This window comes from Canis lupus, chromosome 35 (genome assembly GCF_048164855.1).
Source record: "Canis lupus baileyi chromosome 35, mCanLup2.hap1, whole genome shotgun sequence".
NCBI classification, from domain to species: Eukaryota; Metazoa; Chordata; class Mammalia; order Carnivora; family Canidae; genus Canis; species Canis lupus.
Window position 1 is genome coordinate 26,773,163 of NC_132872.1, and position 27,165 is coordinate 26,800,327.

At 37.4% G+C, this 27,165-nt stretch overlaps 1 protein-coding gene across 18 annotated transcripts in view; it reads right to left on the reverse strand.

The window, feature by feature from the left end:
• The window catches only part of EPHA6 (EPH receptor A6), an 872,277-nt gene that overhangs the window by 73,397 nt on the left and 771,715 nt on the right, over positions 1–27,165 (reverse strand). Inside the window, exon 17 of one of the 18 annotated variants that reach the window (XM_072812319.1) lies at positions 5,148–5,403. The exons of 16 other annotated variants lie outside the window; for them this stretch is intronic. In XM_072812319.1, the coding sequence (XP_072668420.1) occupies positions 5,308–5,403 (96 nt within the window). In that variant the 3' untranslated portion in view covers positions 5,148–5,307. Of the gene's footprint in view, positions 1–5,147; positions 5,404–21,428; positions 23,693–27,165 lie in introns of those variants that run through there. One more of the 18 variants, XM_072812321.1, reaches the window with a different exon arrangement.

Sequence of the window (27,165 nt, forward strand, 5' to 3'; positions counted from 1 at the left end):
TGTACAAATATACCACATCCTCTTTATTGTTTCATGTATTGATGGACACTTTGGTGGCTTCCGTATCTTGACACTTGTAAATAATGCAGCGATGAACAAAGGGAGTGCATATATCTTTTCAAACTAGTGTTTTTGTTTTCTTTGAATAAATACCCAGAGGTGGGGATCCCTGGGTGGCGCAGCGGTTTAGCGCCTGCCTTTGGCCCAGGGCGCGATCCTGGAGACCCGGGATCGAATCCCTCGTCGGGCTCCCGGTGCATGGAGCCTGCTTCTCCCTCTGCCTGTGTCTCTGCCTGTGTCTCTCTGTGTCTCTCTCTCTCTCTGTGTGTGACTATCATAAATAAATAAAAATTAAAAAAAATACCCAGAGGTGGAATTGCTGGGTTGTATGGTAGTTCTATTTTTAATTTTTGGAGGACCCTGCATACTGTTTTCCATAGTGGCTGTACCACTTTGCATTCACATCAACAGTGCACAAGGGTTCCCCCTTACTCCACATACTTGCCGACACTTGTTATTTCTTGTCTTTTTGATATTAGCCACTCTGACTGGTATGAGGGAATAATTCATTGTAGTTTTTTTGATTTGCATCTTCCTATTAGTGATGTTGAGCACCTTTTCACATTTGTTGGCCATCTGTATGTCTACTGTGGAGAAACATCCATTCCAGTCGTCTGCATGTTTTTTAATTAGATTATTATTTTTTGATGTTGAGTTGTATAATTTCTTTATAGATTTCAGATATTAACCACTTATCAGTTATATTATTTGCAAATATCTTCTCCCATTCTGTAGGTTGCCTTTGCATTTTTGTTGACAGTTCCTTTCACTGTGCTTTTTAGTTTGATGTGGTCTCATTTATTTATTTGCCTTTGGAATGTTTTAAAAAAGAAATTTCTGGAAAATCTTTTACACTCTACTACTACGACTACTTATTTAAGTCAAAGGTGAAATATATTCTTGTTAATAGTAGATGAAACTATAATTAAAAATTGTTGCAGGGAAGCAAGAGGAGGTTTTTGTTACATCAGTCAGACATATTTCAGGCTAAAGTTGATTAAGACAGCTCTGGCCTGCTGCAATGAGGCATTAGCCTTTCACTCCATTTGAACTCAGAAATACAAGTCCTGAGCAAACAGATTTTGAAAAACATGGGTCAATGGGCCCAGTTTATAGATGCCCATGGAACGAGGTTCACCCTAACTGGAGGGCCTTTTCTTGGGAAAGCTTGTTTTTGAGATCCTCAAATTGTCATAAATCTGTCCTTACATATCACCTAGAATAGGGCTAAGAGCCTCCACCTGATACTAACCTATCTTGCACCAGATCATGTGAGGCTGCTGGCAAGACATCTCAGAACTCAGCTAGATAATCACAGAAGAAGTAATGTTCCAATAACTGCTAATTCATCTTGTTTGCCACCAGTGAAAGGTGGCTATGTATATTATCCACTCAAGGCAACAGTTTCATCTCCCCTCCTCTCCTGTCCTATACCTGGAATTTGCAGGAATATTAATGCCACTCCCTGTCCTGGGTAACATCAATTGTTTCTTCCTCTTTTTTTCTCTGTGTCCTTCTTTCTGTGTTTCCCTTCTTCCCTTAAGCTTTTGCACACTGAAGTTATTGAAATGATAGCTCAAAAAGGATTTTTTGTAAACCAAATACATGCAATCCTGACTTCAGAGAAACAGAAACTAGAAATGGGGAAGTGGTGTGAGTGTAATTTATCTTTAAAGAGGTCTCTTCATTTAAAGGGAATTCTCTACTGGACTCTGTTAATAGTCAGTCTCCCTAGGGCCTTTCCTTAGGACTGAGTGTACAAGTATGAGATCTACAGAGACTTGGTTCTTTATAATTCTGTGAGGCATGAGGAGGTGTTACCAGGTGAAGTTTCCATTTCCTTCTACCCAGATCATTTTCACTTTGGAATGCAAATGCATCAAAGCTGAGGTTGCAGTATGAAAAATCCATTTAAGAAAATTGATTTTAAGGAAAAATATATCGTTTACTATTTTAGAGTAAGGAATAAGTTTCTGTTCTCACATGATCCTGAGAGTGGTCACTTATGCAAAATGGTGACAATAAAATCAGTCTTAGCATAGTTTAAGGAGGAGTTATTTTGACATAGTCAAAGGTATTATTTTGCCCTTCCTTCTACCCTCCCTCCTATCCCTTCTTTTTCCTTGTTCCTTATCTCTTTTTCTTTCTTTTCTCTTTCCTTTTTTTCTTCTTCTCTCCTTTCTGTCTTTCTTTTACAACTAAAGAACAGTAGGCTGGGAATGCAGCAGTAAGCCTATAGGCTATTTTACCTCCATATGACTCACACAGTTGTTTTTATTAATAGTGAAATTCTTCTTTTCTATATAAACTGCCCCAAACTACTTCCCATCCTCCAACAATAACATGTAAAAAGAATTACAATAAATAAACCCCTGGTCCTGAAAGCTAACAAAACTTTCAAACTTGCAGAAATAAGAATAGTTTGGAAAAGGACTGGTCATAGCAAAAACAGTGTTCAGAGAGGAAAAGCTCTGGAGCTATCATTTTAAAGGCAACAGAAAGTAGCATTCTTCAGAGTTGGAAGTTAGAGTATTATTTGGTAGACCTGTAATAGCACTTGGGGTGATTTAATAGGTAAGAACCAGAACTTGAAATTGGAATTGAAAAAGACTTATTATATAATTTAGTCCCTTTGGTCAGGAAAGGAGCAAGCAATACAACTCTGGATCTAAATTTAATTGGGATTTAACTAGATTCTTTGAAACTTTTCCATTTTTCACCTAAAAAGCACAAAATGCTCATCCTTTCAGAAACAGTGATAGACTGCATAATCCAATAGCTCATAGTATATCCTAAATCAAGTTCTGAGCAGCCACAGTTGTGCAGTCAGAGGTATTCCAACTGAAATTAGAATCTAAACAACTTCTCAGTGTGCAGGGGAAGAAGGTTAAACCATTTGGGTAGAAAAAGATCTGAATCACAGCTTCTATTCCTATGTGTTTTTGTTTTTGTTTTGTTTTGTGGTTTTGTTTTTTGTTTTCTTTTTGGACACTGAAAATCTATGCTAGGATTACATCTTTTGCCCTAAGACTCCTGCAGCAGTTTCTTTCTTTCTTTTTTTTTTTTCTGCAGCAATTTCTTAAATATTTCTGCTTCCATAGGGCACTTAAAAAAAAAAAAAGCATTAAATCATTTTGGACTGAGTCTATCCAAAGTTAGAGGTATTTTAAAGTATTACCTTCCATGCAAACAATACCAACACTACAGCAAGGAGACTTGATATTAAAGAATAATAAAGCAATGTGTGAATTGAGTATATTATACTTGACTTCTATGAAGGACAAGGCCACTTGCATAATTCAATTGAATATTCATTCATAAACCCATACTTTCCAGTACATAGGTCTCACATGCTACTCTGCAATCAAGCAACAGACAGAAGCCAGCGTTTTAGCAAGTAGTAGACTGACTGGATAAGAATTGATCTCACCTGCTTCTTCCTTATGAACATTATCATAGAAGTCCATATGTTTTGTCATCTGTCATTATTCCCATTTTCCCTCAACTCTACCTTGCCCCAGCTCCTGGGATAATTGAATGAAGAGAGAGAAGCAGGCAGTGATTGAACAAAGTGGCTATTTATAAACTTGTTAAACCCCATGTCTTCTGGTCTCAGCCAGCTTTCTGCTCAGAAGAGGCCGTTTGTGATACAGACAGGCCAAGTGTAGAATGAGCCACATAAGTGGTATCATTTACATTTTTACAGATGGAAAAACAGACTCTGGGTGATCCACTAAAATGTGTGGCCAGTAAATGGCCAGTAACTGAGTTGACACCATGTATGGGCCACCGAGTATTCTGAAAGAAACTAATGTAGACTTTCTAGAAGATCTTCTATGATAACTTAAGCTTAGGTGTTCTTAGAGGTTCTTTAACCACCCCACAGCTCCCAGATCTTATGAGTGAAACCCTCATTGTGAAAGGCCTATGAATCCAGAGAAGATGAACAGCGGTAGGCTAGTGAAAAAAATTAGACATGCCATCATAAAACCTGTTTTGAAGAAAGAAACAGAAGTGTGCATGTGGTGATGTTGATAACTTAAAAGGATCTCTGTGGACACGGAATATACTAGAATGGAGTGAGTGTGCCACACGCTAAAAAATCACTAAGATATTAGAAACTGTTCAAATCAAAGAGAGTTTTTTTTTTCTACCTGTATAAAGACATGATGAATCCCTGTATTGAGCTGTCCATAAATTACTTGGAAGTGAGTGATCCATGCTCTGTGTGCTGCAGGACCAGACAGTTGCAGATAGATAAGAAACTGCCATCAAGTAAGAAAGGTCCTAAAACTTGATATGCCTTTAATCAACAAGTCAGCCTTGGTTTTACAATAACATTTCAGGAGACCTGAGAAAACCCTATGGAAAGAAAAATGGCCTCAGAGATGGAAAAAGTGGTGAAGTACTTAAGTCTTTTTGTAAGAAGTACTACAGATGACCAAATATTCTGTCCTCTACTATATTTGTGTGGGTCTAAGAAGAAAGGGTTGCCTTTGTCCTTTTTCATCTAGCTTCCTCCCAGTTTTTGCTAAGGATACCAGTCAATGGCATATTCAGACCCTTGTGGGAAGCATTTTTTATCTTGTGTTTGATTACCCAATAATCTCGCTGGATTTATGTTTTATGTGGATGTTTAGCAATATGTACTGTAATTTGTAAAGCTAATTATGAAGCATTTTATTTCCAGGAAATGGGTAAGGTCAGTCTTTTCTGCTCTTGTTTGATTGGTGTATATTATAGCTAGCTCCTCATTATCTGTAGAAGGGATGGTGCTCTTAGGTAGGATGTTTATTGCATGGAAAATCCCCCAACTACATTTTAATATACCTAGAAGTGGGCTTTTCATCAAACTTACTAACAAGTTGCAACATATGAGTGATTTGCTCCCCAGAGAAATAGCCAAAAATGCATTAAGGAGAAGGCAGAAGAAGCGGAGAGCTGAGATAATCCATCAGCTAGTTAATTCACACCTGAATAATTGAGAGTTTGCTTTCTGGTAATTGAATATTTATGAAGGTTCTACAATGTGCTGGAAACTAGATGTGCCAAATAAAAATGCCAAATAAAGCCAACCTGAACACAGGTTATGTTTAATACAGATCTTACTATTTGACTGGAACACAAAATAGAGCGTGTTTCCAAACTTCAGTGTGTATAAGAATCACAAGCAGGACCGTGTCCGTGTCTGTTAATGTTGCAGATTTCTAGGTGAACCTCAGAGGTATTCCTCAGGAATCTCTATTTTTAACAATTTACTCCCGATGATTCTGAAGCAGGTAGTCTAGAGTCTTCTCTTAGAGAAATTATCGATGTAGATAGTGACAGGAAAAAGGTTATCTCCTGGAAGGCACAAGATAAGAAATCAGAGCTATACTGAAGCTATACTTGAAGAAAGAGAAGAAGCCAAAAGAGAATGCATATTTGCAAAAAGAAGCGCATGGGCAATAAAGAAAACGAAAAAAAAAAAAAAGGAGGATAGATAATTAAATAATGGTATTATAAAAGATCTCAGTGTCTTAGAGATTTGCTAAAATGCTATGATATCTTGAATTTACTCCAAATTACTTACAGTTCATGGAAGTTACACCTCAGATATAAGCAGCTTTGCCATCTCATAGCTCACTCATGGCTCAGGAGCATCATAAAAGGAAGCCCAAGGCTCCAGAAAGGGGGCCCATACAACAGATGCAGCTATTTGTACTGGAGCAATACCACAAGCTTCAATAAATAGTATAATGAATGTCAGAAAGGAAATTTCATTGGTTAAATTGGTGGATTTTAAACCAGCACAATGGGTGTCAAAAGTGGCTAAATTAGTGGCCTTCAAGATATGTAGACTGGCTAAAATAATTTGGTAATTCATTTCTTCCCTCTGGATAATTGGGGTATAGAAATGCAGACAGACCTGTAGCTCACCTATGACCTGAGGGATCAATTCTAATCTCCCAATAATCTCTAAATGGTTCAGACAGCGAATCTGAGTCTGATTGCTGGGCCTACAAGGCTACAGAATCTTGGTCTTGGGATATTGTCTAGACTTCTTTAACTGTTAGTTTTCCAGGCAAGATGTTTAGGGATCCCTTATAAGAATGGAGAGTTGAAACTTCATTGATCTTAAAGAACAAATTGTATGAATGCCTTGTACCAGTTTGTTAATAAATATTTGTATGTTAAATGTTGAAACATGAGGCAGACTTGTTCTTACTTGCTCTAATTTTAACTTGAAGCAAGTTTGTGAGGATGGTTGCTCATTCTCAGTCACCTCCGATGTTTAGGTTGGTACAGTTATCTACTAAGAAGACTTTATGAGTTAGTTGCCATGACACACTTGGCAGAGACCAGTTCTCACGCAAATGTGGAAAAGTAAAACCTTAATTGCGAGAGAAATTTGGTGAACCTTCTTTTGGTGATCTTTCTCTAGTGAGAACTGATAAAGCAACCTTGTTTTCGTGCTTTCTCTATTCATTGTCTTGCTCTTTTGGACCCAAGAAAGTATGAAAGGGTCGACGAAGGCTTGGTCAAAATGGCATCCAAGGGCATACGGCTTCTACTGGGTCATTCACTCCATGACGAAGAGCAAATGTGAGAAGCAAGGAGAGTTTTGCCTATCAAGTATTTGCCTAAGTTCAAACACTTGTCCACTGTGCTCTCTATTGGGCCAAGATCTTCATATTATTTTTTTATTTTTTTTAAGAATTTTTTTATTTATTCATGAGAGACACACAAAGAGAGGCAGAGACACAGGCAGAGGGAGAAGCAGGCTCCATGCAGGGAGCCTGATGTGGGACTTGATCCTGAGACTCCAGGATCATGCCCTGGGCTGAAGGCAGGCACTAAACCGCTGAGCCACCCAGGTGCCCCTCCACGTTATTTTAGATCTTGCCCAGCTATCCTCTAAAAGAGATTTTTTTTTCCCTTTTTCTTATTCTGAGTGTATCAACCTTTCCTCTCCCCCCAAGTAATGGCTGGTTTAAAGAAAAAAAAAAGAGTTAAAGCTAATCAGGAAAGTTCTAGTTGTATGTTCTCCAATTTTCCCTGCTTAATATTTTAAAGTAATCAGATGCTTCCAGTGTATCTGTCTAGAGAAGAAGTTATATCAGTTAATACCATTCACATTTATTTATCTGTAGGCACTCAGATATGAAAATGTTCAAACATGTGACATGATAATTTAGTTTTCTACAGTGTAAGTGAAACTGTAAATAGGAAAAGGGAAATGTTATGTCTATATCTAAATATCTATAGCAACATCTTTTCAGAGGTGATATTGCATAAAATAAATTCAGAACATGTAACCCAATAACCATCTCATGTTGAATGGTAACCATACCTATGAGATCATTTCAACATATTAAAGAGTCAAATTATGGAGCAGATTAATAATGCTATAGATATGAATGTTTAAGGATGTTACTCTAAACGGCACACTTTCAATAAAAGCAGGAAATTTAGTCTGGGTATTCTCTCCCTTTTACAGTTATGTGATTTATTAGACAATGTTAAACAATGTTAACATGCAGAGAGAAAGTGGGAGACACCTATAAATAACTTTGTATATGTTTGCCACAACTTGCCAGCTAATTATTACTTTGAGATATTATATGATGTTTCTGATTAATAAACCAAAAGGGAAACTCAATTATGAATGCATGCAATCAAACTTCGTAAGTAAGCCAAAGTAAACCCGACATTTGTAAGTCAGAATAAGCCATTAGGGAAACTAATATGGTAGTGTTCCAAGGCTACACTGGGTGGAAAATTGTGCTCTCCTGTTTATTTATTTATTTTTTAAAGATTTTATTCACCTATTCACGAGAGAGAGAGAGAGAGAGAGAGAGAGAGGCAGAGACACAGGCAGAGGGAGAAGCAGGCTCCATGCAGGGAGCCTGACGTGGGACTTGATCCTGGGACTCCAGAATCATGCCCTGGGCTGAAGGCAGGCGCTAAACCACTGAGCCACCCAGGGATCCCCTGCTCTCCTGTTTAATGGAAAGAGGTAGGTAATAACTTAAAAGACAAACTTGGAATTTTGCTTATTACAACAGGACACTGAAGTAAAGGACTTACTTCAAAAGAGAAATGACAATGTCTTCAATTCTTTTCAATGGAGATCAAGGAATATTTCTTGGGTAACAAACTAAAGCCTCTTCTCCAGATGGCTGTTCTCAGTTCAAGGAAAGACCACCTTTCATTGCTTCAAATCTCAGGACTAGGGGGTTTTATGGGTTGAATTGTACCGCCTCCAAATTTCTATGTTAAAGTTCTAACACTCAGTACTTCAGAATACAAACTTATTTGGAAATAAGACTGTTGCATACATAAATAATTAAGATGATGGAACGCCTGGGTGGCTCAGCAGTTGAGCGTCTGCCTTGGGCTCAGGGCATGATCCAAATTCAGGGATCGAGTCCCACATCGGGCTCTCTGCATGGAGCCTGCTTCTCCCTCTGCTTATGTCTCTGCCTCTCTCTGTGTCTCTCATGAATAAATAAAATATTTAAAAAAATAATTAAGATGAGGTCCATAATGGGATTGTGTGGGTTCCTGATTCAATATGGCTGGTACCCATATAAAAAGAGGAGATTTGGACAGAGAGTCACACTAGGAGAATGCTTTCTGAGCATGAAGGCAGACAGAGCGATAATGCTTCTACAAGCCACGGTAACATCAAATATTGACAGTAAACCAAAGAAGCTAGGAGAGAGGCATGAAACACATTTTTTCTCTCAGCCCTCAGAAGCTAAAAGTCTGAGACCTTGGTCTCAGACTTTTAGTTTCCAGAACTGTGAGAGAACAAATTCTTTTTAAAAAAAAATTTAAATTCTAGTTAATCTACAGTTCAATATTGGTTCAGGAGTAGAGTTCAGTGGTTCATCATTTACATATAACACCTAGAGCTCATCATAATAAGTCTTCCTTAATACCCATCATCCATTTATCCCATCTCCCACTGACCTCCCTCCATCAAACCTCAGTTTATTCTCTATAGTTAAGAGTCTCTCATGATTTGTTTCCCTCTCTCTCTTTTCTCCCCTCCTGAATGTTCATCTGATGTTCTTATATTCTACATATGAACAAAATCATATGGTATTTGTCTATGACTGACTTATTTCTCTTAGCTTGATACACACTAGCTCCATCCATATCATGGCAAATGGCAAGATTTCGTCAGTTCTGATGGCTGAGTAGCATTCCATTGTAAATATATATCACATCTTCTTTATCCACTCATTAGAGTCCATGGGCATTTGGGCTCCTCCCATAGTTTGGCTATTGTTGATAATCATGTATTGAGGTACATGTATTCCTCAGAGAATAGCCACCTAGTTTGCAATACTTTATTATGGCAGCCCTAGCTAATTAATACAGGGGTAGAAACAACACTGAAAACAAAGTCTCTATCCTCAAAGTGCCTACCATCAGTTGTTCTACTGTTAAAGTAGAGAATCCCACTGGTAAAATTTTGTCACTTAAAAAGCAACATCAGGAGCCTGGAAATAGAAATAGGTAAAAGGCAAGATGCCTGGATGGCTCAGTGGTTGAGCATCTGCCTTCGGTTCAGGATGTGAGCCCACGGTCCTGGGATCCAGTCCCACACTGGGCTCCTTGCAAGGATTCTGCTTCTCCCTCTGCCTGTGTCTCTGCCTCTCTCTGTGTGTCTCATGAATAAATAAAATCTTTAAAAAAGAGAAATAGGTAAAAGGAAAATGTATGTTATACAGGTATGTTATACCCGAATTCCGACAAGATTGAAGTTGAAGGGGAGAGGCACCGATGTCTTGAAATGGCTGACCATGAGGTCAAAGCTGGGAAGACAAGTGAGGGAAAACAATGTAGGAAAGATATGTATTGATGAGCTGCATCTAGCACAGGAAAAGTGGGGTCAGTGAGTAGTGGAAGACAAGGTGGCTATAGAATTTTGCTTTAAAGATTCCTACTCTTTTAGCTCTGGATTTGGTTTAAGTGTACTATCTTTGAAGGACAAATGTGAAGACATTTTTTTTTTTTTACATTTTAAATATGTTTATACATTTCTGAATTCTACTGGAAAGCATAGAGTTGCTACCTTGTGAATATTTCCAAAAATTCTTAAAAATTTATTATAAAAATATTCTAGACCCATAAAATCCACATACAAATTTGTAAAGTGACCATCTCTATAGATGCTGGTTGGCTTTAAAAATATAGCATTTCTAATATAGTTTAAGTCCTGGGGGTTCCTCTGCCAGTTCCCATTTCTGCCCCTGACTCCTACCTCCAACTTGGGTGTTTATTGTTTACATGCACTTTTTCATATTCGCTCTCTAAATCATCCAGATCAGAGGCAAGAAGACTGAAGTCTTTATACTAGTAATGTTGCCCCTGCCAGTTATTAGTCCAAGGATGTGCCTGACAGGATGTTAATTCCAAATTGCTTCCCAACTCTTTTCACCTGCAAGCACAGTGGGTGCCAGCAGCGTCTCTAGAGCAGCCTTTCTGACCAAGCCCCAGGTGCTGATTGGTGGAGTAAATGCATCCCAGGAGCCTGTGTATATAAAGATGGTAAAGGGAGATGAGAAACAGGAGAAGCATGCGGCCAGCATCAGGTACATGGCTTTCCATCACGTGGATATATCACACTTTATTTTCTTGTTGGTGGCCATTTAATATAAGTAGATCTTTATTCCATTTTTTTTGGTGAGATTTTAAGTAATTTCTACACCCAATGTGTGGCTCAAACTTACAAACCCAAGATCAAGAGTAGTGTGCCCTACCAACTGAGGTAGCCATGTGTCCCATGCTAGTTTTTAACAGAAGATGCTAAAAGTACACCATAAAATATAGGCATTTCAAACATTCTCTAAAGATTTTTAAGATTTATTTTTCAATTTAAGAAATGATATAAATCTCTCCTACAGTTCTTCTGTATGAGGAATCAGGTGAAGGGAGGGAGACTGTTTATTCTGGATTGTCAGTGATGAAGCGAACTGGGAGAGGAGTTAGAACTCCTTCTCACAGAGAGCAGCTTGCTTTGATGTCTTTGGCCTGGGTTCTGCAGGAAAGGGATCCTCACTGCAAGTGGGGACAGGGTTCATGTCAGGGCCTCGTCAAAGAAGAATGCTCTGTTCTCAGGGTGCTTCCAACCCTTTTTTAACTTCCCAATTTATAGCTTGCCTAATTGTTGTCTCTTTTGTTTAATGCTTTGAAAGATAAGTTTCACCTTTATTGTCTTTTTCCTCACTTTTTAAATTATTTACTTTTAAAGTTATTTTATTTTTTTAGGGGGGGATCAGGAGATATCTGTAAAAGGGGTAGGCTGATTGCCCAAAGCAAGGAGGCTTGATATGTGTTCCTCCTTTCTCATCTAACCCCCCACCCCTGCCCCCAATCTTAGATTTTGAAATACTGATAGTTCCCCACCCCTGCCCCCAATCTTAGATTCTGACATACTGAAAAGATAGTTCTATCTTCTATTCGAGCTCAAGACCTAAATGCAAGGCCCATGTGGGATAGGATGACATCCTAAATCATACATAAACAATGCTTTTGACATCTCGACATATATGAAGGGGAGAAGCATAATTTTCCACCCAAAAAGCAAAGTACTTTTCACAAATTTGCTGAGAAGCAGTATCAGAACAGTATATATTTTGTCCACGCAGCTCATGTGCTGTGTACACAAAGATTATGAAGACATCCATGAGAGGAAATCCAACTGTGAAACCCTACAACTTGTGCATATTTGAGACATTTTGAAAGATGTGAAGGGGTAGTAATGCTTGAGGAGAATCCCTGAAATAAGAGCAAACATCTTTACCACTTAATTCTGGGATTCTTTTACTCAAGTATCAGAATTTCCCTTTTACTGGCTTGACTTAAAAATAACCAACTAATATACAATTGCCACCACAGAAGACACAAACTGATCACCTTCCAAGGGAGAATTTTCCACTTCTCCCAGTTTTCAGCTCTTAAGGAGGTGGTATGATGAATTGACTGTGTCCCTCCAGAAATTGAAGTATTCACCCCCAATTTGATGTATTCAGAGGTGGGGCCTTTCAGAGGTAATGAGGTTTAGATGAGGTCATAAGGGTAGACACCAGTGTTCCCATGATGGGATTAGTGTACCCCTAAGAAGAGAGGCCTGAGCTCTCTCTCTTTCCATCACTGAGGACACACTGAGGCAGCAACTGTCTGCAAGCCAGGAAAACAGCACTCACTGAGGAAATGAATAGGCTGGCCCCGGGTGTTGAAATTCCAGCCTTCTAGAACTGTGAGAAATAAACCCCCGCCACTTAAGCTACTCAGTCTCTATGGTGTTTTGTGATAGTGGTCCAAGTTTCAGGTTGAGAAAGTTCCTAAATAGGTATTTTAGACGGATGTCTGCAAACCTGATTATACTACTTAAAAACTGTAGAATTTGCTGCTTGAATACTGGAGTTTTATGAACTATAAACTGTCTCAGGAATAGTGCCCCATCCTTCATAAACTCCAGTGTTCTATAAAGTTTCTTGAGTGTTTGAAGCCAGTGGAAGAGCACTTGCACTGTTAGTATCTTTCTTTTTTCTTTTTCCTTTTTCTTTTTCTTTTTCTTTTCTCTTTCTTTCTCTCTCTCTCTTTCTTTCTTTCTTTTTTTCTTTCTTTTTTTTTAAGATTTTATTTATTTATTCATGACAGACCCAGAGAGAGGCAGAGGGAGAAGCAGGCTCCATGAAAGGAGCCTGTTGTGGAACTCCATCCCAGGAATCTAGGATCATGCCCTGAGCCAAAGGCAGACAGTCAACCACTGAGCCACCAGGTGTCCCTATTAGTATTTTTCTTAAAATGAATGTAGGGGCTTGAGGCACCCCCAGGTGAGTGTGCCAACTTTAGGGTGCCCAGTCTTAATGACAGTTCTTTCCCTTCTGAGCTTTTCCTGATAATGGTACACATAAAAAAACCCTCTTTATCAATATTTTCCATTTATATGAAAAATGCAGTGCGTAGGTATGAGGACTAGAAAGAGACTGACAGTGCTATGGCACCACACAAAGAGGTGTTATTTCTGGATTTATAAAGACAGCAGGAAGCTACCGTTTCCCCTTTATTATCAGAAGTAACTCATCTTAGAAATGCAGTGAAACAGCCTGTATCTAAAGTAAACTCTGAGCAAATATATTGATAGAAACAAGATACAAGAAGGAGTCATTGAAAACTGGAAAGATTCAGATGAGACCAAAATGGAACTACTGTTTCACATGTACTTTTACTAAGAAAGACATGGGATTTAATATTAGGACATCATTTTTCTTAGATGCTGAGTAGATCTATGGTTCATTTAATATACAACTAAATGTATTGTTTTATTTTCAAAACCTGGACCCAGGATAGTCTATCTTCCTTTTGTCATCCCAACGAATCCAGAATTGAAGAATACTCTCCAGATCCTGGCAACTGTGGATATCTTCACTGGCAACCCTCTCCAGCTGTGACAAATGAGATTCGAGGACAGTGCAGGCAAAATAGGCAATCCTGTTTTGATGGGGTGCATTTATGTCACACCATACCACACTCGTAGTTCACATTTTTGTTTTTCTCAGTCCTATTTGTCTGCCTCTTGTAAATTGTGGCCTATTTGGCTTATCCTCTCTTCTGTCTTACATCGTTCTAGGCAAACTGAATTCAAGGCATGTACAGTGAGGGACAAGGGGCTTCATAGTCTAGTGCCAGCACCCTTCAAATTCCAAGGTTCAGATTCACTTGTGGTGCATTTCCTGCCAACGTGAACGGAAGGATGGCTACAATTTGGAGAACAAGAGGGACATGAGGAGTCTTTACAAACTTTTATTAGAGACTGTATGGGAAATGTGACCTAGATTAACATTAAAAATTCAAAGTTAGAAAACTAGTTAAAAAAAAAGAATATATAGTGATTTTTAAAAAGATTTTATTTATTTATTCATGAGAGACACACAGAGAGAGAGAGGCAGAGACACAGGCAGAGGGAGAAGCAGGCTCCATGCAGAGCGCCTGACATGGGACTCAATCCCGGGCCTCCAGGATCACTCCCTGGGCCGAAGGTGGTGCTAAACTGCTGAGCCACCGGGGCTGCCCTATAGTGATATTTTTTAAAAATCCAGAGAACAGTGCAAAATACGAAAAGGAGTATAATAAATGGTACTATATCTTAAGATTGTTGTTATAATCCTCTTTTAGTCAATATTTTACAAATTTTCAAGAGTGTGTGAAACACACACACACACACACGTATATAAATAGCCCAAAACGTAATTCAAAATATTATAGAAAATGGGCTGCCTTTGATTTTGAGACTTCCTTATATTCTCTCATTTCAGGATAAGGGATAAGAAAAATAAATGTTTACAAACACATTCACTTATGAGCCTACTAGATGTTAAAATGCCTTATATTTTGGGGGGTATTTCTAGCACGTGAATAAACTGTAGTAGTGTTGGTAGGATGGGGAAATTCTCACTTGAATAAATGCTGTCTAAATTCTTGGGTTATATAACCTAAAGTATAAGCTGAAGTAATGGAGGAAAATAATTTACAACTGTTTTATTAACAATGAATTTATGTATTACTACCATCATATTCAAAATAGATTTGGAAAAAGATATTCATAAAATTAGTACTATTTTTTCGAAGTAGTGTCCGCAACTCCTATTATTATTTCTGGTAATTCCTGATACAATAGAAAATACACTGGACTATTTTATATTTTATTATTCTTTTCAAGTTTAACCCTTGACTGTTTCCTCTCTTCATAATAAGAGTTTGATCAACATGTTGGGTTTTTATCTGCATTTTTCTCTTATATGTATCAATTAGATATAAGCTACTGAGCCCAAATCTGTAGAATCTCTCATCGCTGTAAATCTCCTAAAATCATCCTGCATTGCCCTCTTGCCCTTAATTAAATAGCCTCTTCGTGGCCTCTTAAATATTCTCAAAATTACGGATTTCATGCCTATGCAAGAAAACTTAGCATTGGCATTTACAAACGTTAATGAAAAGCCTGCATGTCTTCGTTTCTTTTTCATTAAGCTTTTCTCTACTCCTTTCTGTCCTCCACCTGATTTTTTTTTAAGATTTTATTTATTTATTCATGGAAGATACAGAGAAAAGGGAGGCAGAGACACAGGCAGAGGGAGAAGCAGGCTCCATGCAGGGAGCACAATGTGGGACTGGATCCCAGGGCTCCAGGATCACGCCCTGGGCCGAAGGCAGGCGCTAAACTGCTGAGCCACCTGGGCTGCCCCACCTGATTTATTTTAAACATGCATTGCTTTTGTTTACTTTGACAACTCCTTTCTCTGATTTCACACTTGATTTTTTTTCACTGTATGTTCTCACTTACACCTTAGGTTTTTATAGAGGAGAACAATGATAAATCATTTTAAAGTCTCCATTTTTGTCTCAACCTAAATCTGACAAGTTCTCAGTTGAATATTAGGATTCAATCAGTGTTCTCTGATCCTTCCTCTGTTCTTATAAGTAAATGGTCCAGAGTTATAAAAGTTTAATAGAGAACATGTAAGTAACCATTCCATATCAGAGCTCATGAAAATGCCCATCTTCTCTCAGACAATAATAAACCAAGAAACAGAAAACTGCTTTTCAAATGGTCTGTGTCCCACTCATCACCACAAGGGGGCATGTTGATACAAACGCATCATTCCTCTGTGGTCGCATCGTTCATAAGGACATCATGAAGGTTTTGTTTTATTATGCTTTTATGTCTTTCATGTTTCTTAGCATGTGTAGTTTTTATAAAGTCATCCTAAGAATAGTGTAGTTTCTAATGTTGAGTGTAGAGAGTGAATTTCACTTCAGAACCAGAAGAAACATTCTAGGTCAAAATCTAGAAACTGCATTCCAGCAATTTCTTCTATTTCCCAGAAGGTACACTGGAGTTCAAGTAACACCTAACCATTGCCAAGTACACTCAAACCCCATCAACTCTAGGCATTCTAAACAATCAGTGGCATAGTTTGAAAAATGCACAATTGTTTTAAGCCTGAGATAAAATTCAGCACCTGGCACAACCAAAGTGACTCCGCTATCTGAAAAAAATTCTTCCTGTTTTGGCCACAAGTTATTATATGTCACAGTTTAAAGTATATTCACAAAATGTTACAGGTCTTCAGTAACTTCCCAGAAGGGGCATACATTTCCACAGTCAATACTGAAGAGGAATGAGCCTCAGAGATATCTTAAAGAGAAGAAACTGCAACAGGGTAGCAAAATGGAGAACCCCAAATCCATCAAACCAACATCCATCAAACCAACATCACGTCAGAAAGAAAAATTAACCCTGGAGATAACAATTCCACTTTTCATTATTGGGCATGTTTTACACTGGAAACTATCTTATATGAGAAACTATAGACAAAATACTTGTGCTGCATGGAATACCTAGGCAAAGAATAATGTCAGAGGAGCTGTTGATTTTTGTCCTATGGTATGTTCTCTTGTTAGTGTGACCACAACTTTAACTTCCCATCACCCACAGCTCTTCCCCCCACTAAGCCTCGCCTCCCCTCCCTAAATGTATGGACAAATCTTGTACCTGCCTGAGACTTCAGTAAGGATGGAAGAAAAAATAACTGAACATGTGTCTAGATTGTATTACAGCACTTAATCAAGATGGAGCTTTTAAATTACTGGTTTCGCAATTACCTGGGTGTTTATTAAAACTCTAGATTTGCAAATCACACCTTGCTACTCCTCCCCCAGACCTACAGAATGAAAATGAATCTCCGAAACTGGAAACTGGGAATCTGCATTTTAAATAAGTGTCTTGTGATTTGTATGTCGTTAATCCCCCAAAGAGGCTATGCTCCGTACTTTATTTCTTACTTTTAATTAATTTATTTATTATTCAGATTTTACTTATCTATTTGAGAGAGAGAGAGAGCATGAGTGGGGTGGGTGGGGAGGTACAGGGGGAATGGGAGAAGCAGACCCTCCCAGCTGAGGAGGGAGCCTGACCCCAGGATCTCCAGACCATGACCTGAACTCAAAGCAGATGCCTAACTGACTGAGACACCCAGGAGCCCCATTTTAGCTTATTAATTATCTTGTTAGTTGTTACATTTCTGTAAAGTGGAGAGTGGATGGCTTTTTTGATTCTATTCAAGATGTGGAAGTTGAGGCACAAGGATCTCCCTCCCCCCTCCCCTCCCCTCCCCTCCCTTCGATTTTTTTTTATTTATTCATGAGAGATACAGAGAGAGAGGCAGAGACACAGGCAGAGGGAGAAGCCGGCTCCATGGGGGGAGCCCAATGTGGGACTCGATCCTGGGACTCCGGGATCACTCCCTGAGCCGAAGGCAGAGCTCAACCACTGAGCCACCCAGGTTTCCCGAGGCACAAGGATTTTAAATTAATGATCCATATTTATTCAATGAGTTAGTGGTCAAACTGAGATCAAAGTTACAGCTCTGAGTTCATAATCCACTGGTTTTCTATCTGTATTATGTCTCTAGTGTTTTCTCCACGCTTAATGATTCCATATACATATTCTGGTACTGAAATGCCTTGATTACGAAACTCCATGGAGGGTGGCATGAAGATGAGGGTACACAGCTTACCCTTGACCTGGTTAGTTACTACCTTGTATTAGAGTACAACGTCGTTCTATAGAATCTGTGTTTTTCTTTAACTAGCAATTATCTTTAAAAGTAAATGTATTTGCGACTTAAGAACTACAGTCAAAAAACTCTGCTAAAGAAAAAGAAGAAATCTCAGCTTTTATAAAAAAAAAATAAATGGTATAAACATACTAGAAATGTTGCCTTCCTGGGGCACCTGGGTGATTCAGCTAAGCATCTGTCTTTGGCTCAGGCCATGATCCCAGGGTCCTGTGATGGAGTCCCACATCAGGCTCCCTGCTCAGCGAGGAGTCTGCTTCTCCCTCTGCCCTTCCCCCCTGCTTGTGATCTTTCACCTTCTCTCAAATAAATAAATAAAATCTTAAAAAAAAATGTTGCCTTCCCTTAAAGAGATTTTACTTGCATAGCATATATGAGAAATAAACTTTTGAACCACTAAAAAGAATAAGGTAATGATTCGGTTTCCATAAAAAGAAGAGAATTAAGGACCAGAATGTGTTGGGACCTAAATTATGCAACATATACAGGCAAGAGTAATCTAGAAAACATTATCTTTATGTATAATTCATCTAGCAGCTGCCTATTTGTGACACATATTATACACTGATTAAGAGCATGGTTAAACAACTGAATAATGTGCATGCTTCATATAATAACACCCTGTTCTTATTGCAAGTTTAAAGAGGCAAAACTAGGTACAGTGAAACTTTCTGTGTTTATGTTAATTTGAACAAGTCATGATCTGAATATATGAAAATATTGATTGATCGTGGATGCACTCAGAGCATCTTTGCATTCTTTGCAGAGGGAAGCCCAAGGGAGAGTTTGGGGAAAACTCTTTGCAGCCACCTTTTCAGTGTCCCTTGTTTGCTTTCCTTGTAATGAGCCATGGCTGCATATGTTTATCCTATGGATACCTGATTCGTAAGTAAGCCAGCATGAACCAAGCATGGGATAGCCAGGGGAGAAAATGAATAAATGGGAGAAAAAGTATTTATTTCTTAACAAGGGTACTAATATCTTTTTGTAAAGTCTGAATCTTTTTGTAAAGCCTGAAATTCAATTTTACGTCTTTACAAAGCAGACTCTAAGGTTCTGTAGTGCTTTCTCTAGTTTTGATCTCTCTCTCTTTTTCTTAAAGATTTTATTTATTTATTCATGAGACAGAGAGAGAGCAGGCTCCACGCAGGGATCCCAATGTGGGACTCAAGCCCAGGACCCCAGGATCATGCCCTGGGCTGAAGGCAGGCACTAAACTGCTGAGCCACCCAAGCGTCCCTAGCTTTTGATCTCTTAATGATTGTTTATAGGTTTGGAAAAGTTGATGACTGTGGGTCTTGATGGTAGGCCCTGGAGTGACAATGAGGGATGGGTACTGAATTTGAAATTCTGAGGCAGAATCTGAAGTTTCTTGGAATATTGCCCAGAATTCCATTTTAAAAATCAGTAATTGTACTTTTCATTTCCTTAATCTTTCATTTAAAGATAAATGTAGCCCAGTGAAAGGACCTTCAGTCATCTTTTTGATCTGAGAAGTGTATTCAAACAACTACACAAACATGTTGTCTAGTCACTGACTAATACTGAGGAAAAACTTTAAATATAAGGGTCAGAGAGATCTCTTGATACTCTGTCAGGAGCTATTTCTCTATTTGTATAACATATATTTTCTTTTATCTAAAAGTAAAATATTCAGAATAATTTAAAAAGTTCAATAAACTGGGACGCCTGAGTGGCTCAGCGGTTTAGCACCTGCCTTCTACCCAGGGCATGACGCGGAGGTCCTGGGATTGAGTCCCACGTCAGGCTCCCTGCGGGGAGCCTGCTTCTTCCTCTGCCTGTGTCTCTGCCTCTCTCTCTCTCTCTCTCTGTGTCTCTCATGAATAAATAAATAAAATATTAAAAACATAAAAAAACAAAAAATAAAAAGTTCGATAAGCAAAAGATGGATCACCAAAGACTAAAACATCAATCTCTTTATTTCTCAATATTCAAAGACCTCCAACTACTACTATCCACCGCCTTCTGCATGGGTCTCAGAGGTAAGAGATAGAGGGGAGTTTGCAAATAATAGAAGAGAATTTGTAATGGGAAGTATTGGAAGAGGAAGAGGAGGAAGGTTCAACTGTAGGACAAACATCTTCCCTTAACACTGTCATTACTGTGATGGTTAATTGACATCGTTTCCAATATAAGGGCCCTATGACTTGATACCACTTAATTTCTTTGGGCCTTAATATCTGTTTAACACACACACACACACACACACACACACATATCTAGGCAAAGCTATTGACACAAGATCTCCCAAGTCTCCCCACCACTCTTCACTTTTCCTATTGCTAGTATATATCAAACTACCATCATTTCCTGTCTATGGTATGGTAAACAAGTCTCTTTGCTCTCTCTCTCTCCTTGACCCTCTACAATTAATTCATTCTCAACATATAGCCAGAGTGAGCTCTTAAAAACACAAATTCTGTTATGTCATCACCTGCTTAAAATCATGCCAGTGGGTTCCCTTTGCAATTTGAATACAATATCTACTTTTGTCCATGACCTTTGAGTTTCTATCAGATCTGTCCTCATTTCCTACTTCTCTTTCAATGTCAACCATCCTGGCCTTATTCCTAGTCCTAACATATGCTAAGTTTGTCCTCATTTTAGGATCTATATTTGTTTTCTAGAACATCTGGCTTCAGATCTTCCCTTGGCTGATATCCTTATAATTTTCAGGTCTCATTTCAAATACCACCTCATTAAAGAGGCATTTTCTGAACATGCCTTCCAAGTTAGTTACTTTTATTTTTAAAGAATTATTTTAAAAATAATTAAAAAATTATATATCAGGTACCTGTCACTGAGATGAGATTCCCTTTTTAAAAAACTACTTTATTATTTTCATTCCCACCATGCTCAAGATTGTAAACTCCATGAGAAAAGCTTGTTTATTGGAGTATCTCCAATGCCCAGAACAGTATATGGCACACAGTAGGCACTCAGTACACGTGTGCTGTATAAATCTCAGATTTTAGGTATACATTCAATAACGTGAATTTTAATATCTGTTTTCTCCCCAGATTCTAAGCACTTTTAGCTCCATTATCCAACTTGTCTAATAATATTAATAAATATGTGTTAAATGAATAAATCATGATAACTGCACCTTCAAACTAACTGTATACTTACAGCCTGCTTAGTCTGTTCAGTTTGTATGATGGACGTGATAGTTAAACATTCACTTTGTCATTTTTCTATTTACATACTCTATTAATATGGAAGTTTTTCTATCTATTGGCTACTGTATCAGAATGTCTTTGGATTACCATTCACAGAATTATAGATGCCCAATTCTCAGGAACCCAAGCAAATAAGACATTTCATTAAATTATAAGAAAATAATTGGAGTAAGTGGTTTCCGCTTGTACACCACAAATGGTTGTATTGACACAGAAGCACAATTTCATTGGAGAACTAGGCTCTTTGTGGTCAAATGCTCATATATCCTCGCATCACGAACTAAGTTCTTTTTATTTTACTTCTTGGCCATCCTCAGCTTTGGGTTTGTCTCCTTAAGCTTGTTGCCTTTATTCAATATTATTTCTGTGAGACCTCAACCAGAAATTTTTTCAGGAGTTGTCATTCTCACTTTACTTTTAAGTGACCAGTGTGTAAAATTTAAGTGTCAAAGGGGAATGGTATAAATATAACTGGTTTATATACATCATGGTTTATTTCTGAGACCTGAGCTCATTACAAGCACCCCGATTTTATTAGCAAGGAAGAGATGACACAAGAGGTTGAGTCAGCAGCTAACAGGGTCAACTAGGAACAGTATAAATAACTGGAACCCTTTATCAATTTATTTGCTATTGATGGGAAGCTTTTTACACTGGGAATAAGTAGGCTTTTCTCCAGAGCTTTCATGTGATTTATTTGGCATTTATAATGTTTTTCTTTCTAGTTTTTATGGTCAACAACAACAAAAGAAAGCATTCTTACAACATCAGAGATGAAACTCGTAATTAAGCATTAGTAATGACTATTTCTCCAGGTGGTATCTTTGGAATTCTAGATTTAAAGTCAGCAGCTCTGTGTTCATTGTCTTACTTTGTCTTTTTTCTACACACACAAGACGGGCCAGTGAGCACTGTACTTTCTGCTTACTGAACATCTGCTGATTGATCTTTCTCGGTAAATCCACTTAGCCTGGATTTGTCCTAAAATCACTGGGAGCAGGGAGACTAACTCTGAATGAGGCAGTTTTGGATGTTACTAACACAAACACAAACAATGCCTGGTGTTTCCTGTGGTTCTTGGTTAATCATCAGGTGTAGGTTGAATACTCTGAGAACTGTGACTGGCATTTGATTATTCCTCATCGATTAGCATTTAGGTTAGAAGGACTGGATGTATTTCAGATGTTTGTAGGTATTAGAATTTTATGTATTATGTGATTTTATGAACCATGTCTTGTATCTTATCTCTGCTGTAAGCATCCTTTTGTGCTCAAAACTTTCAACCGGATGTGTTCAGAGACTTCAAAACAGAATTTTCCCCTCTGTGACTCTTTGTTGTAAGTGCTTCAATGTCTGTTACATTTGTTGCTTTCCATTGCAATTTTTTCACCTCTTTCTGATGCATTAAGGATTATTTTAGGCTCACTTAGTTGATGGTTTGTGATTAACAGTGATATCAGAGGAGAAATAAATATAATTTTACCGAAAAAAATTGTTCTTAGAGTTTCAGTCACTTCCTACCCTTTTCTTATTGGTTTAATTATCAGCAATTAATGAAGCAGTCATTAAATAGCATATTATTTTAGGTGCTGGAAAGCCTTACAAAAATGTAAATGGTAGCTCTCCTGTTCTCCAGGGCTTTACACAAATCTAAAGGAACTCATTACTTTAACAAAAGAAATTACTCGAAAGTCATACACCAAACTTTGAGTGCTAAACAAGAAGTTTCTCAGTGGTCTCTTATCTTCAATAATGTCTTTCCAGGTCAAAAAAAAAAAAATGCCTTTCCAGGTTTAAGGGACTTTTCTTTAAAATGCATATGGGAAAGATGGAGTGCTTGGTTTTGTAGATGCTCTGCACAAATGGCAAATGGAGATTTCCCCAAAGCATGGCTTGGCTTCTTAACGGGATGCACGATTTAGCTAGATGGTCCCCTCTGTCTTCTGGATTTCTGATAGAGCTATCTGTTCGTTCAGTACTTTTCTCCTCTGTGTCCCATAATCTTCAAATCTTTTTCATTTGTTTTACTATAAACAGCTCTGTAATGATCACAAACTGTTGTTTCCTAAGCTTCAGAGATGAGGCTTTTTCAGGAAACGATTCTTTAAATATTAATTTCCTCTGGTATTGTTGATTCCCACTTCCATATTTTGCTCAAGATCTGCCACTGTCAATTCACTCAAACAGTATATTTCAAAGAAGTTTTGTGTCCTTCGATATCACCACTGCAGACACTACCATTAAGATTTTGGGTCTCTCAGCCTGTGTGTGTGCCATTCACCTCCTGAACAGTTAATGAGGAAGATTCTTGCTTTGCATTTAACAAACGTTCTCTTTGGTTTAGTATAAAGCTTTGTTGCCCTTTCATCCCCACAGTTGGGGATTTGCTTTCTGGCATTTGGGCTCAAAGTGTAGAGACACTCATTTCTGAGAATATAGCTACTACATATCAGATCATTAGAATTTCCTTTACAAAAAGCTTATATTGACAAAGGTAAATAAAAACTGTCAGACTTTCTTCTCATGAATTAATCTATCAAACTCTTGCTGGCTCAAGGGCACGTTTTTTCCTTTGAAATTAGGAAACCTAATATTGGCACATTGATTTCTTCCTCTTCAGCTAATTGTAATGGCCTCTGTATTAGACTGATTTTGACTGACTGCTATCATAGTGTCTGCCATGTGAGAACTATTTTTTTGTGAAGAGTCCTTTAGTTGTTTTTCCCAAATGGCGTAATTCTTTTCTTAGTGATGAATTTGGTTCTTCTCACCAGGATTTTATTGTTTTTCATTCTTCCAAGGTTTATTTGTTCATCACCGTTTTATTGAAAAAAAAAAAAAAAACAAACTTATTCAAATCTTCACATTACAGCATTCTGATAACATTGCTATTTTTCTCACTTTTTTCCTTTTTACTCAGACTGCTGAATTTACATTTACCTAGAAGAAACTGTCATTTCCTTTCCTTTAATTTTTCAGTGAATCCTGTGCAGGATCCTCTTTTTATATTCTATTTATGCTACTGTATGTTGCTTCTCTGGGGGCTAACAGCTTCAAAATAATCTACCTAAGTGGTCTGCCTTTGTGCCTGAAGCAATCATACCCCCTCCATTTTCAGCTTGGCTAAATCTGAAGGAACAATTGAAATAAAAATCATTCTTCAAGTTGGCCCTGGTTCATTGAGGGTAGACTTAGTGTAAGATAAATTTTACCAAAAGCTTTATCTTAGCACATCACCTATACACTACCCATGACCTGATGGAGTAGATTTCTAAAGGTAAAGTTTTATTTTTCAACATAAGAAACTAGAAACATTTCTCAGTACAAGTTCTTTTAGTCACTGCATCAGATATTATACGATTTTAGGTAAAAGCATTTAATTTTTTTTTTTTTACTGTATAACTTTTTACAGTAACTCTTTTATTTAAAATATACAAAAACGAGTGAAAACTCTGAGTATGTTTTATCAGGTTAAACATACTCTCCAGGCAAATCTTAATTACTCATATTAAAGCAGAATAGTGAATGATCTGAAATAATTTTTGTCTCACCTTTATCAAAAATATTTGTTTTTAAAGCTAGACATGTCTCAAGATTTAAACATTCACTTCAGGAAGTCAGGTATCTGCACACCTCTTATGTTTTACTGTATTTGGTTACTCTTGATCCACCCTCTGTGTAGTGATTTATCCATTCTAAAGAATCCCTTTATGTTTAGTTTTTGGCTCTCCAAGGAGACCAATATGGGCCTTAAGTATGGCAACTCCATAATAAACCCTGTTGAGTACATGCTGAATGAACAGGTCTTACATCTGAAACAGAACATGTAATATGCTCTTAAGTTATAGGAAGACATAGTAGAATTTCTACTTAAATTTGTTGTAAATCTCATTCTTCTATTTACTTTAGCATATTTTATAATGTAAATAATATGTTCTTATGTATTACATATACATATATATACATATCTTCTAAATAAGGCACAAAGGACTTACTAATTGTTGGCAAAGTAATCTCTCTTGTCACATCTCTTTCTGGTCTGGTCACTCTGGCTCCAATGGGCATTCTGCTCATCTGCTGAGCAGTCCAATGCTATACCCAGTACCGGCTTCACACTGGTCACTCTAACTTTACAGACTGTCTTTTTAGCAGTCCTTATTGCTCTTTGCTGTGGTATGTGGCTCTGTAAATTGGCAAAGTCATCTTAAAGGAAAATATCTATCTATTCTGCTCCTGTTTTGATTAGGAGGGTACTGTTTCCATGAGGCATACTTTTATTCTAAGAATTATTTTCTTGGGGCTCCTAGGCGGCTCAGTAGTTGAGCATCTGCCTTCAGCTTGGGTCGTGACCCCGGAATCCTAGGATCAAGTCCCACATCTGGCTTCTTGCATGGAGCCTACTTCTCCCTCAGCCTATGTCTCTGCCTCTCTCTATCTCTCAAATATAAATAAATAAAATCTTAAAAAAAAATACAAACTGAAAAAAAGAATTATTTTCTTGAAGACTACAAAAAGATCTTTATCCATGTCTTCCTGTTTTTAAAACCCTTCACAAGCCCCCCTTTTCTCCAGACCCTTCCTAATGCAGATTATAAAAACACACATAAATAATGAAGAAGTAACAATTACAGCTATCTAGTAAGTGAAAAAAAATCAAAATTGTTTAAGGTAGAAGATATATTCTAAGAAAGTTAAATATAGATAACACCTTAAAAAATAAAATTATACTTTAAAAATGTATCAAGGGAGCTTACTCTTTAAAGTTATTTTCGTGTAAATGGTTTTATAAAACAAAGAATAATTTCATATAAATGACTCTTCTCCTGTATTTTGTTATACAGAGTTTGTTTGAATTATAATATATCTTCACTAGGCAGTAAAGTTTTCTAAGCATCTCACTCCTTTTTAAAAAGGAAATACAAAAAGAATTTGGAGCCTAAGTATATATAAACTAAACATTTTACACACAATTGCAACAGAATGCCAATGCTCAATCTGCCATTATCTTGATGACTTTGAAACACTGTGCCTATGACCCTTTGTTATAATTTTGCTTTGAAATCTAATGCCATTAGCCAGGCCATCTCTAACAGGGATTCTCTGAATTGATGAATAGCATCTCATTCAACGAGTTGTTTAATCTAAAAATACTGGTGTCATCTTTAAACCCTTCTTCCTTTTTATAATTCATATCTCATTAGTTACTGATTCTTGTAAATTGTATATTCATAATATGTTTTTCATTTCTCTACCTTCTTCTTTATTCCAATTGCCACTGCTCTAATTAAAGCCACATGGCCTTTCTGGCCTATAGCAATAATTCCTTAACTGGTTTCCTATAGCCAGTCCTCCTGTCCTTCAATCCTTCTCTCCTTCATACTGTTGTCAATAGTATCTTCTAAGACATGCATGTGTTTTTGTCATTCTTCTATTTAAATAAATCAATGTCTGTCTTTTAATTTCTATAGAAAACCTTCAAATTTCTTGAAGTACCACCCAACTAACTTTGCCATTATACCTTAGAAATCTGGGTTGTCCACTACTATTCTCCCCCATTCTAAACTTTCCACATTTCCATCAACATGTCTATTCACTTCCCCAAATTTCCATATCTTTTTCTTTTTTTTGGTTTCCTATATGTGAATTCCCCAACAGTCTAACAAAATTTTTTAAATATTTGGTTCAAATTTTAGCTTTTTGTAAAGTCTTCTCCAGACCTCTTCTTTTTGGTACTTCCATATTTCTTTATTCAGACCTGTATGTCAACATTTAATGCACTGAACAGCTAAAAAGTATGAGGGCATTCTATAAAAGTGTAAGCTCTTTGAAGGCAAGAATGCTGCTATTTCAAGTATTAAATTGTCATATTCAGTATAAAACCAAGTATGATATCTTGTACCCTAGGAGCCTTTAAACAGGTATTTCTGAGATTTTTTTTAAAGTTCTTAATTACAGTCTCTTCAACAATGAGTGTTGGGAAAACTGAACTATATGCGAAAGAGTGAAACTGGACCACTTTCTTAAACCATGTACAAAATAAACTCAAAATGGATGAAAGAATTAAATGTGAGACCTGAAACCATAAAAATCCTAGAAGAGAGCACAGGTTATAATTCTTTGGCATTGGCCATAGCAATATTTTTCTAGATATGTCTCCCAAGGCAAGGGAAATAAAAGCAAATTTAAACTATCAGGACTATATAAAAATAAAAAGTTTTTGCACAGTAAAGGAAATAATCAACAAAACAAAAAGACAATGTACCAAA